This window comes from Diachasmimorpha longicaudata, chromosome 4 (assembly GCF_034640455.1).
Source record: "Diachasmimorpha longicaudata isolate KC_UGA_2023 chromosome 4, iyDiaLong2, whole genome shotgun sequence".
NCBI lineage: Eukaryota > Metazoa > Arthropoda > Insecta > Hymenoptera > Braconidae > Diachasmimorpha > Diachasmimorpha longicaudata.
In genome coordinates, this window is record NC_087228.1 from 6,565,260 (window position 1) to 6,586,071 (window position 20,812).

Sequence of the window (20,812 nt, forward strand, 5' to 3'; positions counted from 1 at the left end):
TCCCCAAAGCCCTCCCCAACCACCCCAACTCTTCATAAAATTTTAATTGAGCTAATTTCATGAACCACCAGAACAAACGCTCCAATAACTTTATTGAAACAAATCACAAATAAATAACCACTCATTACTTTGCACGAGGAGAGTAGAGGAAGACAAAAGGACAATGAAATCAACAGATAAAAATTAGCAATTAACCAATCAATCAATGATGATTAATGAATAAGGGAACAAATTCCCTGAAAAGGGCCGTAAAATATTCGACATGTCATTTAACAAGCGCTCGAGCGATACACGTGGAAGACTCTTCGAGAAATTGATACAAGAATAGATTTCGAAGCTTTCATAGAACAAATTTATTCACGTGGACATCACGCATCATCGGAGATTCACATTTATTAGATTGATCTGTACTTCAAGATGCGAGAAAGTGACGATGGGCGCGGGAACCAAAAATAATTATAACACAGTTCTCACGATTATATTTTAGTCTAATTTGAGAGAAGTATTTTATTTTCATCTCAATGGAGTCATCGTGAAGGACCAGCGTCACAAATTCTCGCATCGATGAGACGCATTACACAACTTCCCTATGATTTTTCTTCCCTTTTCCTGATTTCCGAGACCGAAAAAACATGAAGAATGTGGAAAATTTCGGAGACAATTATAATGAATTTCTAGGGGGTAGTTTTGTCTATTTAGTCATTCGCTAAGAATTATATTTATATTTTATATGATGAGCTACAAATCATGATCATAATCTAAACGGAATAAATCGATAACCGATTTCGTTTCGCGAATTTTTTCTCAGATGAAAATTCTATTGTACGTCTCATTGTTTTTTCTATTAAATCATTTTCATTAAATGTTTCTATCTGAAAAAATCTGGGCATGACCTGCTGAGTTGCTGAGCATAAGCAGCAAAAAATCCTCTAAATTCCCATCGCAATTCCCATAATTTACCAATCAATTTTCCTCATTTTTCAGTGATTTTTCTTTCTCTAAAACCAGGGGGGAAGAAAATCGGAATTATCATCAAACAATTTTCAATGTTCGGGATGATTATTCCTTCATCATGATCCTACATTTTCTACAATATTCCGTACTCTACGATAACTACGAAGGTACTCGAGATATGATAATCCGGAACAAATGTCTCTTCACATTTCCTTTCTCTATCTAAAAAAAAAACATTCCAGTTATCACGTCTATTTCCACCCTTGTCGTTGGAAAACGTATGCCACGTGATCACTGAATTGCGTTTCACCGTTAGCAACTTATAATCAACCACCACGTAACTTATCGATAAACTATTATACCGATATCCTATTATTAATCAATTATCAGTTATTGCGAGAGAAAGACGCACTCGACGATAAAATCAATAGTGAGAGATTCATCATCATCTCTCATCCCTACCTCGTTACATACTATATATTTTAATTAATCAACAATCACTGAAAACTGAATTTATCTAGTTAAATTCTGGTATTATTATTAAATGAATTAATGAATTTAATATGAAAATTGTTATTTTTTCGATCATCTTCAGTGACTAACAATTAATTAAGAGAAAAAAAAATCTTTAGACTCTTGTGAGAGTCGAGTTTACACATCGATGATAACGTTGGGATACTAGAGTATAAAAAGAATAAAGATTGCTAAGCGAAAGGGCGAGTTAGACAGAGGGGTTGGAGGTAGAGAGGGGGAGGGAAAGATTGAATTGAAAAAATCCTCGAGTTTTTTTTCTCCAATTCATTTGATAATTTTTTTTTCCAGATCATTTTCATCTTCACTGATTATTTAAAATAATTTTTAATCGATTTGGAATATTAATCGATCCCCCGTGAACCTCGCACCGCAATCCAACTCGATTTAATGTCCACAGCCAATTTGATTTTGCTGTCCCTCTGTTGGAGAGTTACATCTCAACGTCAGTGAATAAATTATTATCGTGTAATCAAATGTTCAATAAATTCTCTATGATTTTTCGGTTTATCCTGCTGTTGCAGATTTTTTCATCTACGTGTATGTGTGTGTGGTGTATATACAATCGTGACGTCGCGCTTAAAAAAATACGAAATGTAGTTTCCGTTCGTTTAACGCACCCTCGAGAAACTTTTTTTAATGATCTTCATCGGGTTTGAGAGGGAACCATTGTTGAACTCGATTTTACCCACGATGTTCGACCCATAATATTTCAATGACCATAAGCATCATTCGATTTGGCGAATGCGACAGATATCAAGGCATCAGCAGGTCAATGACACTGATGATTTTCTTGATAATGACAAAATTTCCTCGATCCACAGGTTTTATTTTATAGTTAACCCAAATCTATTTGACCCTCAATCAGTTCATGAGATATTTTACGAAGTCAATTGTATTCATGGGTCGAAAATATTTAGCCAACATTTTTTAAAGCCTTTTCACTGACTTTAAATTTAAAGAAAAATGTCTTATGGTCTTCTTTCATGTGTGGATCAACGCAAAAAAATACGACAATTAATACTACGTCTAGGGTCAAATCGATTTGACCCACAAATTTCATCGTGTTCAGTATTTAATTGCTTCAGCTGGCGATTGAAATGGAGCCCGTCGGTAAATCGAATCGGCCCTCAACGCAATAAAAATTGTGAGCCTGAGTCATTGGGATCAAAATATGTATCTGTGATTGTTACTATTTAATCCAGAAGGTCAAAGAACATGAAGTAAATGGAGTTTGCTCACAGAAATCATTTCACTCTCTTCAATTCCATGTGTGGGCCAATACAAAGGGTCAAACCATTTGATCCGCGATTAATATTGCATATATTCTGGAATCGATCCATGAACTACATCAGAGCGAGATTCCCTTCAATATAATTTTCAATTTTCACCCCCCAAATTCTAATGTGTTGACAGGTAAATCCATTCCATTTGACCCTCGACACTCTATAAATCGCCTCCTGAATCCATTTCGCCCTCTTTTTTCCCCGATATTTAACCCATATAATTATTGTACTCATGGTATCATGAAAGGTGGGTCAAAATGCATAGGTCAAATGGATTTGACCCCCTGAAGTCCTTGGACCCACTCGATTTTCCCATCGACACTTGTACGAGTACTGAAAAAAATCACAATCCCTCGGTTGTGAATAAATGTAATGCTGTTATGGTAACATTTCTCGGCATTGCTGGAAAATACTCTGGGAATTTCTGGAAAACTTTCCGAGAAATTCGGGAAAAAGTCCCACTCAAGCCAATAAAAATTCCAGTGCCAGCACTGGAATTTTTCCCTAATCACCACTTTACCCCAATTTTCCCGTGCTAGCACGAGAATTTTTCTCAGAAATTTCTCTCCGTGTGTATTCATTCATTCAATCATATGTTTATCTATAATGTATATAACTCTGGAAGGCAGACAGTAGTAACTACCGAAGTAAATGCATAATGCGCGAAAAAACGAAGACAGTTTATTCATACATCTCTTATTGTTTGTTTAATTGAATCCATCCACCAAACGCACTTCTGTTTTACCCCAGGAGTGTTCGATATTAAGGAAAAATCGACATTTAGAATCGATAAATTGGCAAAAGTAAATATCGATCCGACGGGTGAGATATTGCCTTCGGTACATCTGCCTGAAGGCTATCGAGAAAGATCGATCATCGGCCCGCGATCTATCGATACTCCTAAATATCGATTTCCGATCGAACACTTACATTTTTATCTTTCTCTCTTGCTCTCAGCCCCTATCATCCGTGTTATTTACTCCCTAATTCATATTTCATATTATTCTGAGGTTGAAACCGGATTACAAATATATTAATCCAGAAAAATAAAATCGCCCAGTGAGTGCGCGGCACTCACTCTCGCGAATCATCGAAAATACATTAAAAAGTGTCAGTATACGTAGTTATAAGTTATATGGAACAGATTTTTAAATTTAAAATATTATTAATTTACTTTTTTATTTGAAACGTCGACGACTAATCGAAGGACTCTCGTTCGACGAGAGCTTCCGTTACCGAGAAAAAGACTAATCACTGTTCCTGTTTCTTATTTCAAAGTAGAGATACTCGTAATTAGTCGATGATGAGGGGACTTAAGCTCTCGGAATGAACGTAAAATTGTAATGATAAGGGAGGAGAGGAGAGTGACAGTTGATATTTGTCGGTTGACAGATGAAGAGACACTTCAATGATAAATTTAATGATTATTTAAATATGCTGAATGTATTCGGGGTTTAAATATGAAAAGCCGAGGAACTCCGTCTGATCCAAATTCATCATAAATAGTTTGTCGGTCGGAGTTAGGTCTGTCTTCTCGGATGTGAATTGCTTGTCGAAATTGCTCACGTCTTTTCTATGTTTCTGAAAGACGAAATTCAGTTACGTTTGATTTTATTTCACAGGGAATGAATGAGAAGAATTCTGTTACTCACGATTTTCGGCTTGAATGGGGGTTGGACTTCACGATTCTCGATTTTATCCCAGTCGATACGTCGGAAGAAAGCGTGACCACGTACGTCATCTTCACCGCGACTGCCACAACCCAATCTCTTGTTTGGATTTTTTGTTAAGAACTGCGAAGAAAATATCAAATCAAAAAGTTTTTAAAGCTCTCGACTCGTGACCTCTTCTCCAATTTTTTCAATAATATTTTTATTGTGAGTTGCTCTATTTGTATAGTCATTCATAAATGCACCGAAAAAGTTAGTCCAGAGCTTCCTGTTTCACCAATTGTAATCGATATAAAAAATATTTTTTCGATTCGACTATTCTGCGAAGTTTTGCTGCATAGAAAGGGAAGAGATCTGTCAAATTGGTCCATACGGTACCAAAAATTGTCGAACTTACCCCTTTACAAGCTTCCTTCGATTCCTTTGATAGACTTTTTGGGTAATTTACGCTTTGATCGGTGATAGCAGCGAACAGCTCCTCCTCATCTTCTCCGTCAAAAGGCGGTTGTCCAACGAGCATTTCGTAGAGTAGCACTCCATATGCCCACCAGTCCACCGATTTCCCATAGGGTTGATAAAGGATTATCTGCAATGTCCAATGAAGTATTAGCTGATAATCAAAATCTTCACTAAATCGAAAAGTCCTGGGGAATTTTCCAATCGAAAGCAGACGTTTCAGGTTTTTCTACGTTGAATAACTTGAAGAGAATTGTTCTGATTGACGAGTTTGGTCTTTGGGCCACGTTACATATATTTTTTTAAATATAAATATTTTAATTGGAAGTGAATGCTGACCTCTGGAGCGATGTAATCAGGAGTTCCGCAGAAAGTCTTAGTCGTTCTGTCTCCCAGGATCCCCTCCTTGCACATTCCAAAGTCGGCAATTTTGATGTGTCCATCCTGATCCAGGAGGACATTATCCAGTTTCAAGTCTCGGTAGACAATGCCACGTGAATGAAGAAAGAACAGACCAATTGCTATTTCTGATGCGTAAAATCTGCGAGTAGAAAATAAACGTACAACTTTGATTGAATTCACCAGTTCCAGCTATCTCGATTACAATTTTCATGTGCTTCTTTTAAATTGCAGTGGTGAGGAAAAAGTTTTTAATTGAGTTTCGGGGAGTTGTGAATTTTTTTTCTTTGAGTCAATTCAAGACTTACACTGCCACGGGCTCTTTGAACTTGCCGCACTGCTGTATCTGAAACATAAGATCTCCGCCATTCACGTATTCCATTACGAAGTACAGTCGATCCTGAAACAGAGAATATTCGGTTGAAGTTGGAAAGTAGAGTATATTGTTTGTTGTTTGCTTAGCTCGGAAAATTTACGTGATTTACGGGGAATGGAGAATATTTTGTGAAACTCAAACTCAACTTCGTTGCTAATTTCATGAATTTTGGGAACTTTAAATGAGACAAATTTATTTGATGTATCCAATTCGATGAAAACAACATTTTATGTTCCCACTGGAAAATAAATAATTTTGAATCAATCCCAACATGACCCGATTGTCTAGATGGAAGTCAATGCCACCGATTTCCGATTTATTTCCGCATTTGCTCTCAAATAAAAGTTACACAAAAATTGAAAATCCATCGATAAGAATAATCAACGTCTTACCATAGTCTGAAAGCAAGAGTGGAGTTGAACCAGAAACGGCGGTTTGTGTGACAACGCCAGTACTCTCTTCTCCACCATAGTACATTCAACATCATCATCCTGTATTATGATATCCTTTTTCAATATTTTAATAGCATAAAGCTCGTCACAGCCTTTCCTCTCCGCAAGCAATACTTTTCCAAAGCTTCCTTTCCCAAGTACCATGAGAAAATTAAAATCACTCGCTCTTATCAGATCACTCTTTCCCATATTGTGTGGTAAATCCCTCTCTTGATGCGTCATAACCGGCTTCTTTGTGACTGAAGTCTTCTGTAAATTTGTTTAATTTTCACTCCAATTTCCGGCTAATTTTGTCAGGCAAATTCTATTTAACTTCATAAACAAAACTCACCCGCATCTTGGTCTTAAGCTCGGCGAGATCAACTCCCTCCTCTGGTACTGGTACGTTGTAAAATTCACCCTCTTCCTGAGTGAGAAGCTTGAACCAACCGGTGACAGGTGCCTTCATTAATTCAGATATACCGAATGATAGAGAGCCCATGAAATCATTTCTCGACGTTCGATCCCAGTCCCACACTTCTATCAATAATCGTCTGTCCTTGTCCTCTGATTTGAGATCACTATGTAAAGTATTTATTCATTATTTACCTGTAAGTGAATGTGGGCTACGAATGCGCATTTGAATTTCCCGCCTCAACTCTAAATAAATGGCAATTACACTGGCCAATGAACAATCAGTTTTGTCCATGAAGTTAGCAAATATTTTCAGTAATAAACTTAATTTCATCTTCTAATTATTTTCGCGTTTAAATCGTTTTGCAAAAATAAAAGATAATTTGAGGGTTAGAAAGAGGTTTCAACGATCAGTGAACAATAAATAACAAGATATTGAGAATAAATGTAGTGAGTTAATGCAACAATTTGTTTTCCAGCTGAAATAATCGAAGTGTTATTGACGATTAAATTGCTATTGATGGATTGTATTATATCTGAGCGAGTGAACCGAATATAAATCGACAATGGAGGCAGCAGCGGTGAGTCAACTGCAATTATCCTTTGTTTTTAACATTGAAAAAGAAATAATGACTTTATTTTAATTTTTAAAAACTTCTATTTAATTGAATGATTGAGTTCATTTGAGTAGCACCAGATAAAACTCAATGAAACGTCCATTTGCTTGACTTATCATTTTTTATTAAAAATCGTGAGTATTAATAACTAGTGAGAGTATAGATTAATTATTAATATTTAATAACCCTTTTCGCAGAGTAAATAAAAAGATTATCCTGCCTTTAGGGGAAATAAAGAGGACATTAATCAGTTGATAACATTTATTAAATTAATTTAATTAATTAAGTGACGGTTGGGGCAACTTACAAAGTGATTGTCTCGTTCCACTCTGGATTTAAACATGATTTGATTGTCTTTGTTTTTTTCTTAACCCCATCCGTGTCTGGAATTAATTTCAACTTGACGTAAGGATCTGAAAGTCCATTTGGATCCATTGGAATGAGATTCCTTCCCGCTTTAACTAGAAATTTAATGAAAATAATTTCTGATTAAGTGAACAGTTGGAAAATTAACCGGATTAATTTGTCTAGAAATTTGTGAGGACTTTCTACAGAAATGGCAGAAATAAAATTTTAATTAAAGGTCCCAGTTAATTGGGCCTTCGAAAGCAACAATTTTTGAACCCCTAACAATTTTTATGAATCTCCTAAATTATTTATGGATCAATCTTTGAAATTTTTTTCACACTGCAGAGGCCATATATTTTTCTATTAATCAATCTTAGTAGTAAAAACAACTGGGATCATTGGAGATTACCCGGGAGTTTAATCTCATTGTGACATGAGTTAATTCCATCCACAATGCTTCTAATCCTCGGAATAAAGCAGATAATTGGATTGAAATTATTCGGCTGGTGATTCAGCTGGAGAGGAGCCCTATACCACTCGTGATTACCACCTGCATTTGATGCATCGGCATTTGGAGTCGTAAAGGGCTGGGAAAAGGTCGGGTCGTGTGAGCTAAATCGGAGACAAAAATTTTAGTCTCATCAACTGGTGCCTCAGTAAATTAGCAGAACCTTCAGGAAGAGGATCCTGGCAATATTTTCTGAATAAAATGCCCTCTAGTGTTCATAAGATCGATCAGATAAAGTTTTTGAGCGCAAAATCGAACGAAATAATAATACAAATAGACACAAAAATAGTTTAAATAAATGATCAGTCTTTTTGACAGAATTAAATCGGTAATTGGGTCATACAAAGGAAATTTCGTTTTTGACCAGGACGACCGCACTCGTTTTGTACTCCTTAAATGTTTATTGGTTTTACGTGTCCCAAAGGTGATGACAACTGATTTTTCTGAAGGGAAATGATCAATTGGTCTATGACCACGTGAAATTATCCTGATAAATAATTATTTCGTTTCAGTTATTCTCCGCATTTAATTTTGGTTTTTCTTCCTCTTAATTTCATTTTATTTTGGTTTGGTTTCGGTGGAGTCTTCAGTGATTTTTATGATTTTCAAATCATTGAATTCAGTTGAAACAAGTCAATGAGATTATCATAAGTTATAAAGTTTCTTAAAATCATAATTAAAAACAACGAAATCAGGGATTTAATGGAGCCATCAAAATCATCAATTAAATCGGGGGAAAATTGATCACATTTTGAAATTATGACGTTACTTGATCGTGAAGTTTACATTCCCTAATTGCGTTCATAAGAATTCTTCATGTGAGACCACCTTTCCTCCCCCCCCCCTCTTCAATCCAATAATTCATACCCTCAAATCAATACTAATGATCTGGGAGCGAAAAAACTTGAAAATTCTCTCTGAGAATTTATCTCTCAATTTTATAATAAATTACCTTCCACGTTGAGTTTGGTTCCCGTGCAGGAGATGTTGAGATTTATACGACCTCGTCGTTCAGTGTGATCGCATCCACAGAGATTGGGTACACTCTCCTCGCACCTCTTGTGAACGTTCATGTCGCATGCTAAGTGCCATCAGACGAAATTCATTTAAAAAATTGCGAGTAAAAATTGGGGGAAAATCAAGCCACTTTGGCTTCTCTACATCTACTGTCACAACTCGCTTCCTCAACATAACTAAAAAATTTAAAATCCAAGGAAATTGATTATTTGTATCTACAATAAATGGAGTATCAGATATCAATGGCAGATAATACCCAAAATTTAAATAAATTAAAACGACTCAGTGATAAAAAATATAGTTTGTTTACATCTGTTTTATCGACGCAACGTGTTAATAAATATTAAAATATATGATAAAGTGATATACTCATGCTTTGCGGTGACATTATGCGTGATATATTGAGGCGAGTGCGACCAAAATTATTTATAATTTTTAGCCTGGAAAAAGTGACGTGAAAGCGTAATAAAAACATTCGTCAGGGGGAAAAATTCTGGAAACTGTCACATTTTTTCGAATAACTAATTATGAGATTTTGCATTCGAATCAGGGGTCAGAGATTACGAGGGTGTAACTACTTGGACAATACAATAAAAACGTTGAATATTTATTTATACAAAAATGGAAAAATCAAAGTCTAATCTGATAGATACATCTTTAATTATTCGATTAAAAATCAAGTAGAGATTTACAAAAAATAGGGACAACATTGGGACTTCTTATATTTAATTATTTCACAACAATAGACAACACAAGAGTCAAGTTGGCCCGGAGAAATGATTTATTTGAATCAAATAACAGAATTGGACAGAAAATTTTTTAATGCATTAAAAAATTATTTACCCACCACATATTATTATTATTCCTATTCTTATTATTATTACTATTATTATTGAATCATGTTTTAGCAAAAAAAAAATAGTTTTATTGCCTTATTTCACAAAATAAAATGAATTTTGTTGATTGATTAATGAGTTTGTACTGACAGCAAGAAATTTCCAAGATATGAGATTTATTCTATCGAAATAAATTTATTTCATTCAAATACGTCATTTCTCTAGACATGGGGAGTACAATCAAAACATTCTCGAGACCTCCCTACAATTTAGATAACCAAAACGACATAAAAACCAGATAAAATATTTTTTTATGAAAACAAAACAAGTATAGAATTCATTTTTCAAATGTATTTTTTTTCTCTCTCCCGTCATTCCGAATATTCATCCCCCAGACGTGTGTGACAAACGTGCTCTGATGGAATGGATGTTTGTGCACTCCCATAAAAATGGAGAATATTATTCCCGCGGGGGAGAACAATATCAAATGGAAATAACGAACGCATGATGCGGCTCTCTGAATCGATGAAAAAATTCAAAGCACCCTGGGATGACATATATATATTTTTTTTTTGTTTGTCGAGTTATGTACGTGTGATCCTCTAGCCGCTAGATTTTTTGTTTTGCACTTCATTTTGTACCTGTACACTTGAGTCCCTGATGCGCGATACCGTGTAGCATCGAGCCGCAATGGTCGCAGAATGTTGGCGTCAGGTACGTGAATGTTTCCCACTTGTGTGGTGCACTCGCGGCCTGGGAACACAAAGCCAATGGGCGACCCGGAGGAGACCCATTGCATTTTTTTTCCAGTTTGGATATTACCCGAGTGGAAATATCGATCAGGTCCATATTGATACCTGATCAGGCCGGACCTGATTGTCGATCAGAACCTGATGTGGTAACTGAGTCAAATGCTGATCAGTGATGGAACGAAATTCAAATCTAACAACTCGAAATAGGATCATGTCTTTGATTAAGTACTGAATCAGGTCTGTAGTTGGGGGCTGGATCAGGTCGATGGGTCTGGATTAAATCAAGTTGATGGTTCAGGACTAGGCACAGCCTATGGTTCCGGACTAGATCAAGTCTGTGGGTTTGGAGTGGATCAATTGTGTGGATTTGACTTGGATCAAGTTTAGGGTTCAGGATTGGATCAAGTCCTTAGGGAGTAGGTCCAGTCCACAGTTCCAGATCAAGTTCCAGGTCCAGTATTTCACTCCAAATCAAGTTTTGCGAATGTAAACTTGATCAGGTTTCCTGAGTTTTCTTTCAAGACATTTCGTTCTACCATTTTTTTATTCAAAAGTTTTTTATATTAACGGACGATCCAGTAACTGAATCAAAACTTGATCAGTTCTTCATCAGGAATCACCTGATCAAGCAAACTTGACTACTGCCAGATCAACTGCTCATCCGACTTCAGGCCGGCCTGAGGCAATTTCCATTCGAGTCCTCTTGCATTCCTTCAAAGGAATTGCAAACAAATCAGGTGTTCCTTACAGGGAAAACAGGAGGAGTGGGAAGTCAAGGATTTCATGGTGAGTACGCGTTGCAGTTTTTTATAAAGCCGCGCTGCATGGTTTTCCTGTCAATCCTAAGGTAATATTTAATATAGTTCAGGGGAGATCGCATCGTTCTGAGTGACTGTGTTAGAAGAAACTAAAAAAAAGACAACTGAAATAATTAAAAGAAGGAGAGAAGACTGCCAAGTAATTAATTTCATTGTGATTTTTTTATTTGAAGTAATCGACATTTGGCTGCTAATTTTTTTATTAATCTGATACTGAAAATAGAATTTCGAACCATTACATGATATCGAACATATCGAATAACATGGTTAACGTGTATTTTCGAGTGCGAGGTCGCCAAAGCGGTTCCAATTCAAGTCAATCAAGTTGAATGACTCAAAGCTGATCGTTAACTCATAATTAATTTATGAAAACCCTTACTTATTATAAAAATTTCCCAAAATTAGCAAATGATATCGGTCCATTCTGTAATATTTATCTCTCCCTGAATCTTCCATAAAAAAATTATGTAAATGAAATATTGACAGTCTCCATTTGCTAAAAATAACATGTACACACTTGCACTCGTGAACAAAAAAATAAAATAAATGAGATAATCAACACAAATTGTTCCTGTGACAAAGTACAAACGAACATATCCTCGTAATTGAGTCATTAATTGCAGCAACGAAAGCGTACGACGACAGAATAGTCATGTGTGTGTCTGTGTGTGTGTGTTCATCATGTCCGCACCCGTCGACAGATCCCAGTGAGCGTAACGAGAATCAAAGGAACTCAATTCCCTCTTTTTTTCATTACTCGAATGAGAAAAAAGACGGATGAACGACCCTTCGGGTGCATCCGCTGCCTTTTTGTTTCCGGACAGACGGAAAATACGGGCGGTATGGACCCCAAGGAGATGAAAACGACAAAGGGATGAGAAGTGATGTGACCTTTGCTTTAGACGAACGACACAGCGCATTCTGGGTGTTCTGTCAAGCACAATTTTCAGAATAGAAAATAAAAGACGCGAGAGTTGACAGAGAAACTAGGGTAAACTATCCAATCATAGTTCGGCTCTATTGATTCGCATTTCACACTTGGGGAGACTCAGAAATTGGATCGTTTTGCGAAAGAAGGTCATAATTGAGGGCTCGATTAACTCATGTCGAAAGCTCCTTTTGTGTCGTCTTCAATCAAGTCGCAATATATCTTGAATCAAGTTGTTTTCTACCGAATTCACATCGATAACTGACCTCCTTCGAATCGCGCTGACAGATGATAAAGTAAACTCATCGCAAGCTCTAGAGTCAAGTCCGAAAATGATTTGAATCAAGTGAACAAAAACTGAGTCGTACCAAGTTTGACTTGAGTCGAACCGAGGAACAGTCTTGAGCGACGAAAATGATCGGTTTTGGATCAACTAGATTGAGACTTCGATCAAACCGCAAACTCTACTTGAGTCAAGTCACACTCGACTTGAATCAAGTCGCCCTATCGCTTTACACTCTTTTGAGTGAGTCATATCAGGTCCGGATCATTCACTTGAATCGTGACTATTTTCTGAAAGTTATCTACAATATTTTAGCCCATTGTGTCACCCCTTGAGGGGTAAAAGTGATAAACTTTAACGAATTCGTTGATTAGTAAATTAATTAAGATTATACTACGTAACTGGCCCCTTATATCCGCGCACACCCTTCCCAAGTATATATTACATAATGTAACGAATTTAAAAGGTAATATAGCAGTAAAGAATCTTTATGACGACGAAAAAATTCATAACAAGAGCCCAAATATCCACACATGGAATAATCGTTCTAACAATATTCGGAATGAATGGTTCACGTCGACACAACACGAGGGGAAACTGAATTCCTGGACGTTCCTTTCCTCAATAAACAAATATTATACATAAGATGCAGGGAATACGAAGAGATAGGGGAACAGAAAACGATCGTTAATCATTACCCCGTAAAAAGCATGTCCATTCATCAGTTTTCGTGGTGAACATATGAATGCGAATAGCAGAAGAAGTTGATGCAATAGACGTAAGACGCTGGTGCAAAAGATTCAGCGGAATAAATAGATTTTCAGATGTAAATAAATATTTTCTTGTGATGCAGAACATTCACACACACATTTACGCGTTTCACATCAAACGAAATGAACTGAAGATGTAATCGATAGTGATTATTATGTACATAGTGGTTTTATTTATTTTTTTTAGATAAAATTGGCAGGAAAATTCAACAATATTAATTGTCGGAAATTTTTCGTGAATGGATTTATCTATTTGTTAGTCTTGTTCGGGAGGGCTTGATCCAGAAAAATCGTCTTTGTGCAGCTGAAAGTCCATTCACGAAAAATATCTCAAGTATTTTATATACATATTTACATTTAGATATGTAAACCATAGGTTGAATTAAAAAAATAATGAAAAAGAAACGGTCAGTTGTCCCGTACCGACCTTTTGTTTGTCGCAATTCGCAATTCAGAATCACTCAAAATAATAATAATGAAACGATGCAAATTGACTTGCCCAATCAACACGAAAACATAACTGTGCCACAACGATGGGGATTAGAAGTGAACGAAATCGAATGATCCTCATTCGACGTGAAAGCAACACAATCACACGAAGATTATGTACAATAAACAAGATTATTGGTTATTTAGAGTAAACAAACATCGGAAGACAGTGAATTTGGAGAGACACGAGGGTGTCAATTAGTGGTATTTTCGCATTTACTGCCGCTCTTTGGATGATTTTCAAATAAACTTTGCTTTGCCAATTCAAAGTAGTTTTTGGACGTCTACTTCCGAGGTGGGAATGGATTGAAAATAGTCGGGAATTAAAATAAAAGCCCTTCAGTGAAAAGTATTTAAATCTTCTCCCGATATTAAAATTGGAATGAATTTTCATTCGTTAATTAAAAATTATCTATTTTATATTAAATTTTGACTGAGTTTTAGAATCAAAAGGAGATAACGAGAAATTTTAATTCGTAATTCATCATTCTTATCGAAAAGTTCTCTTTATATAGATTATTGATTGATTACTGATCGTAGAGCATTTCCTTTCTGCAAATGAAATTAATTCAATTTTTTTTATCATCTGTATATATAATAAATAAATGGACTCTCTTAGGTGCGACAGAACTTCAATATTTTCAATTCGATGTATACAATTATTGACAAATTTATCACCAAAGCTTTTAGGGTCCCCACGAAGATCCTTCAAGGGCTTTTCGCTGATTTTTCTACAAATTTCTAAAATATCTTCAGCAGAAAACTATTTTTCCAAATGCGAGATGGCATTCAACAATTTTCTAACGACATATTTTTGTTACTGACATTTACACAGATGACTCTAATAAAGTTCTAAAACTCAAAATAATTACTAATTATTATTAATTAGTATCGGGTAATTATGGAAATTAGAGAGATGAGTCCTTCCATTTACACTGAGAGTAAAAGCCTATTTTGCCAATTAAATATTCTTCTGACAAGAATTTAACCCGCATTTTATCTACTGAAAATTTTGGAAATTTGCTTGTCCACAACAAATATGATTCGCAAAATTATATTTTTCCCTCCCTGTGTATTTTGACATTTTTATTTAATTCGAAGACATCCAAAGAGCGATTTTGAAAATACTTCTGACTGACCCCCCAACGAGGCACATAGTTGACAACCATAATTACTCCCAAATAACAATTTCCATAATTTTGTAAAATTGATTTTTTCGCTTGAACCGAGTACCTTGGCACTTCATGCCCTGGTGGATGACACCATAGAGGAGGCTACCGCAGTGGTCACAGAAGGTGGGGCTGTTGTAGGTGTGTTGCTTGAAATGATGCTTCGTCCGGGTGTCCTGCGTTAGGTCACCATTATATCGTGCACGCGCGTTTTTCGGGGAGAAAGGAAATTGACGATGGAGGACTCATTATTGATTATTGAGGGCTACCCACTCCAGGAGGGCCGGGACAACGTCATTTAAAACGAAAGTCATTATCATCGATTTCAATTAATTCATGAGTATTAACGATTTTCCTCTCATTTCAATTAATTAATGAATTTTAATCATTTTGTCGATCATTTCGTCATGAAAATTTGACGGTTCATTATTCAATTATATCAGTTACAATAAATTGCTGAATTTTAACTGGTGATTGTTCATTATTTAAAGTGAACGAACAAATGCTGCAGTTCAACAATAATTTCTTTGATGAATTATTTATAAATTTAGAAAATCGGTTGGAACACTTTGAGGTATTAAATCTCGCAACCTGGAAGGATCGTAACAATTACTGTAATTTCTAAAGTGGTTAATTATGCATGAGGCTGATTGCCATCTCTGCATATCGACCGTCGGCAGAGTAGGGAAAATGGTGGAATTACCACTGACTCATTTAGCCGTATGTATTAGCTTGAACTTTGAAAATTATTTTTATTGTTACGATTCTCACAAACTATGGCAGATTTTACATTTCGTTTCGAAAAACTTTGAAAAAGGGATCGACAAATAGTTATGAATTTCAGGACTTTTTAAAATAATTCCTGGCCGCGCCATAAATACCTTAACAGTCCTATCAAATATCCTACGTTAAAATAAATTGAACTATTTTATTGAGATTTCTGGAGTGAGTAGCCCTTCGTGAATTACAACCACTAAAAGATCCGTAAAAAAAAACATTAGTTTTGGTAGATTTCCGTCAAATTCAAACAGAAAAAAATGCATTTCTTCCATTTAAATTTTCGGTTTTTTTTCACAATTGATGGAGAATCTTAGAGGCGAGGCTCAGAACAAGGTGGTTCTTAATAGTGATGGCGTAAGTTTCACTACCAATTCAACAGCTCGTTGTAAATAATTCTGTCTGTCATTAAAAGTTTCAGTAATTACAGACAGAAGAATTATTCCACTAATTTTTGCCTGAGGTCACGATAAAAAAGGAAAGTTAACCAGAAAAATTTCTTACATTATCATTAAATTATTACATTATATATATTATACGTTATACATAATGTTTGCAGAACTTCACATATACTTTTCCCAATATTTTTCTTTCCATCTAAATTATCCCATCTGATTCATAGAATTGATCCCCTAATTATCTTCCCTTACTGAAGTCATCCCTTCAGACAGGTAAGCACATGGTCATTAACATTAACCACAATTCTCCTCCCCCCCCCCGTGAATGTAATCAACCCTCCATTAATCTATTTTTCACGAAGATGCCGTTAATTCTCATTGTTTGCTATCAATTGGACTGTTGATAACATCTCAATTTCCCCTCCCCCAAACAATTTCCTGTATAGCCACTCGATTTTTCGTAACCTCCTACGCCGAGCCTCCCTCAAAAATTCCCCAGCATGATAAGTAATGTGTAAACAGGAGGGTGAATTTTTTTTTTTTTTGAAAATACCTGGGGGAGTGTTCCAGCGTCATAGCATATCGTCCCCTCATCCCCTGAAATAACCCTCGCACCGGTACCCCAACAACCCTCGTATCTTCCTCGTATCTGAGACGTCACTTTGTGAAAACTCTCAACACGGGGTGAGAAAAAACGACCTAATGAAGGACATTTTATTCACTCGAACCCCGGGCGTACGATGCGAGGGTTTACGAGGATTCGGGCGATATTTCTTTTTATCCTTCTCTTTTTTTTTAGCGGGCAGGAGTACATGGGTGTAGGGATGTCCTTTTTTACACCCCCATTCATCAGTTTTCAACGTTTATGCTCACTTCTTCTATTTTATACGGAGGACAAATTATTTTTTCGAGGGTTTGAGGATTGAATTGAGTCAGGAGGGATTCTCAGCGAATAGAGACGCCATTTCCAGGGGAAATCGATTTGATTACCACGATTTTGATTCAGAGAATTTCTTGTGATTTTTGACCCGCATCATTTCACCCATAAGAGGTCAAACAATTGTTTCACCTTCAATACGTGATTATGTTCTAATTTACAAGACTGTTGTCCAAGTTATGTTGAATTAATCATATGTTTGAGGTGAAAATCTGTTGTTCAAGTACTTTGAATCTATTCTATAAACAAATTCTTCAGAACGAGTGATGTGGGTCAAATCTCCATCAAATTGATCCACCAATCATCACCAGGTTGACCCACGATATTTCCCAATTATAATTTCTTTCTACCCCTCACATTCACAGAATCATTGACCAAAACCTCCCTGACCCATCAAAAAATGACCAAATTTGTTACCGATTTTGTCTTCGAAATGAAAAACCCCGGAACATATGGCGTCACCCAGTTCCACTGTGCCCATCCCCTCTCATTTAACCCTCATTAAACTCCCCCTCAATTCCTCCGCAACAAGACGTAGAAACGAGCGGTAAAACCTGATGATTGCGGATGAAAGATAACATGTTACATAATGGAAAGCCGGGAGGAGGGGGAGTATTAGAAGATCAGGGAGGCAATTTGTAACATTATAACTCACGTCTGAATCGGCGCCCTTGTCTGCCCCGGGACACGTGAAGGTGACGTACTCGTGGCATCGCTTGTGAACGACGAAACTACAGACTGAAACACGAAGATCATCAAGTCAACCCACAGGATCATATGACCCAACACGTGCGCCACCGACTGACAGCCTCACGATCATTATCATTATCATTTCGTCATCACTGAACGTTTGAGTCCCTGGATAGTCTGGTATGTGGTCTTTTCAAGGGTTGGGGGCTGTCAACTTACCTTGGCACTGATATCCCTGCTTTCCAAAACCCCTGCAACCAGAAAATGTAAACAAACATTGTAATTTATTCCCTAATTCATTAGCATTTAGATGGAATGCAATTGATGTTTATGCGGAATATTCTTAACAATATGATTAATATTTATGGGTAATCATGATTTTCAGGGGAAGGGTTTATTATTCATTTTGGAACTAGTTGCGGGGAGGGGAGGGGGAGCTATTTGTTTTTTATGTTGACATAAAAATTGAGAGAATATCATGCGAAGAAAAATATTCGCTAAAAATTAATTTCTAATTTAGTTTTGTTGAAATGAGAGAATAATTAGTATTCAAAATAATTAAAGGGCAGGTTGACGAATTTTTTGACTGAAGATCCTTTAGCCAATTGTCCCACATAATTTTGGGGCTAAACTTTATGCGTAATTTTTCTGAAACGAGTTAAACTTAAGGGAAAAATCAGGAATTCTTCCGGTTCCGAACAGAAAAATTCCCGAAAGCTCAATAATTTCTATGGAATCACCGCGAGTTTTTAGCTTTTATTGCAATAATGATAATAATGAGATTAAGAGCTTCACTTTTAGCCCCAAATTCCCACGCATTCCAACACCGAACCCGCAGAAACTACGCGATGATATTTACGAATTGATAATTCCATTTTTGAAATTCATTGTACGGGTCAGGTCGGGAAAATCCTCCCCTGGCGTGAGTCATTGCACGGATGACTAATTTTTCTGAGACTAGGGGTTGAAGTTTACGTGACGGAAAGGGAATTATTCATGGATGAAGTAAATACATCTTCATTCTTTCGTCGTAGAGAGGAAAGAACAAAATAATTCATCAATCTTTAGGGTAACGAAAGTACCATCAATTTTTCATAAGCCGATGTAATTGGGGTCATCTCCAGAATCCTCTGGTCATCCCCTTTCCGACAGACCAATTCGCCAATAATATAATCCCCCATAATCCTTCGTCTTCGCAACCCTCTGACGTCGCTGGAATATCGATAGATCGAGCCATAAATTCAAGACATTTCATGAATGCTCCGGAAAGTCTAACAAGCTGGAGGGTAGGAAATTAAAAAAAAAACTGCTGTGGTAGCATTGCAATGGCGGACCATATTTGGATTTAAAGACGCCCTAAAATTGTCTCCTCTCCATTTTATTGTATGATTTTTTTTCGACTTCTCTTTACTACAGTAAATTTTATTTTTGGATCTTCCATAAAATCTTTAACTTTTCTATGAACAACCGAAATAAGTACCAGAACATTAATAAAGTTTTGAAATAGTCGATTTGTTTTTCTACTTATTACCATAGCAAAATTAAATTCTTCTCCTTGCATAAAATAATATTTCTTTAATTTTGCATAACTGTTTTAAAAAAATCGTTCTGCTCAAAAATAAATTAATCTTAAACTCGCATCGGTCTGTGTTTACATTCCAAACTAAAATGAAAAGTGTAATGTTGAATCTTAAAAAAAAAACAATCGCGTTTTCTCAAATTTAAATTATAGTACTTTCGAATTTTACAATGTTGCATATGAAATTTTGCAACTAAATGACGTATGGTCTTGTAGTGCGATGTTCTATAGCAACTTTTACTATCGTAGCATTTTATAAACTACCAAAAATTTCTTTCCGTGTAGTGGAAAAAGTTTTCACGGGGTTTAAGGTATACAAGACCTTCCCTAATTAAGGCTCAGGGATCTGCGCGTAATTAATCGTTCCGGTACAGAGGAGCCTTTTCCATCTTGTTCTCGCCTCTTCATGATTAATTGTTCAGACGTTTATCTTTTCACAGGTGGAGAAAGGAACATGAATCATGAGGACTCTTGAATTTTTGGGAAGAAATGGAGGGTAATATTTCGAAAATCATCGGTTATTCATCGCCTGTCAGAGCAAAATGATTCCTTGCATTGAGAGAAAAATATAATTTTTCCAATTAAATAACCTCCTGACAAGAATTCAATGTGAATTTTCCAATCGAAATTTCAGGCATTTATTTGTCTAAAACAAATATGATTTGCTAAATTATATTTTTCTCGCAATGTGAGCTGAGAAATTCGCACTTTATCGAGAATGTTTTATGATAAAGGGAGACGCGTTAAGGAATACAAAAATTAAATAACAATTAGTTTATTTGGATTTAATCCCTCTGTTGTGCAATTAAAGATCATAGAATTTTTTCTTCGATTCCAGTAATTTAATTTATTTATAATAAAACCTTTATCAAGGACTGATGGAATCATTAAATTAATTTATTCAATCGACGCAAAATTAAGATCACAAGTGCAATCCCTCGAAGATCTTTCCCTGACGCTTCTAAATATTCCTGGAACATCCTAAAAAAAAATCTAAGCGTAGAAATCCTAAAGAAGTTACGTAATCGAAATGAGCACTAAATAATAGATTTCCCCGATGGAATAACAATTTCCATTACCCGGTTAATCACTTTGATTTCCGGGCTTCTGTTCGTCCATGGAGATACTGCCTCTCCCCTTTATCGCTACTTCCGGAACTTAACGTGTAGGAAACCTGGAGAAAACGTCTCACTCTCACTGTATTTTCCACCTACACAACCAGGATACATTTACCTGTATGTGTGGTATGGGTGAAGAGGTAGTGGCCCATCATCTACCGGCAGAACCCCGGGAAATGGCCCACCCACTGAGAAAAATCCAACGACCCCGATCTCCGGGCGGGGTCACATGTCCAACCGTTACGCCACCAGTCGTAGGGT

General features: G+C 36.2%; 1 protein-coding gene across 2 annotated transcripts in view; it reads right to left on the minus strand.

The window, feature by feature from the left end:
• Nucleotides 1-3,430: 3,430 nt before the first annotated feature.
• Nucleotides 3,431-20,812, minus strand: part of LOC135161080 (protein kinase C, brain isozyme-like) — a 43,226-nt gene continuing 25,844 nt past the window's right edge. The window contains exons 2-13 of one of the 2 annotated variants that reach the window (XM_064118347.1): nt 18,074-18,105; nt 17,820-17,902; nt 10,485-10,596; nt 8,943-9,071; nt 7,442-7,595; nt 6,456-6,684; nt 6,065-6,373; nt 5,605-5,696; nt 5,237-5,438; nt 4,839-5,027; nt 4,424-4,564; nt 3,431-4,352 (exon numbers count right to left, since the gene is read on the minus strand). In XM_064118347.1, the coding sequence (XP_063974417.1) occupies nt 4,200-4,352; nt 4,424-4,564; nt 4,839-5,027; nt 5,237-5,438; nt 5,605-5,696; nt 6,065-6,373; nt 6,456-6,684; nt 7,442-7,595; nt 8,943-9,071; nt 10,485-10,596; nt 17,820-17,902; nt 18,074-18,105 (1,825 nt within the window). In that variant the 3' untranslated portion in view covers nt 3,431-4,199. Of the gene's footprint in view, nt 4,353-4,423; nt 4,565-4,838; nt 5,028-5,236; nt 5,439-5,604; nt 5,697-6,064; nt 6,374-6,455; nt 6,685-7,441; nt 7,596-8,942; nt 9,072-10,484; nt 10,597-15,116; nt 15,229-17,819; nt 17,903-18,073; nt 18,106-20,812 lie in introns of both variants that reach the window. The other variant, XM_064118346.1, reaches the window with a different exon arrangement.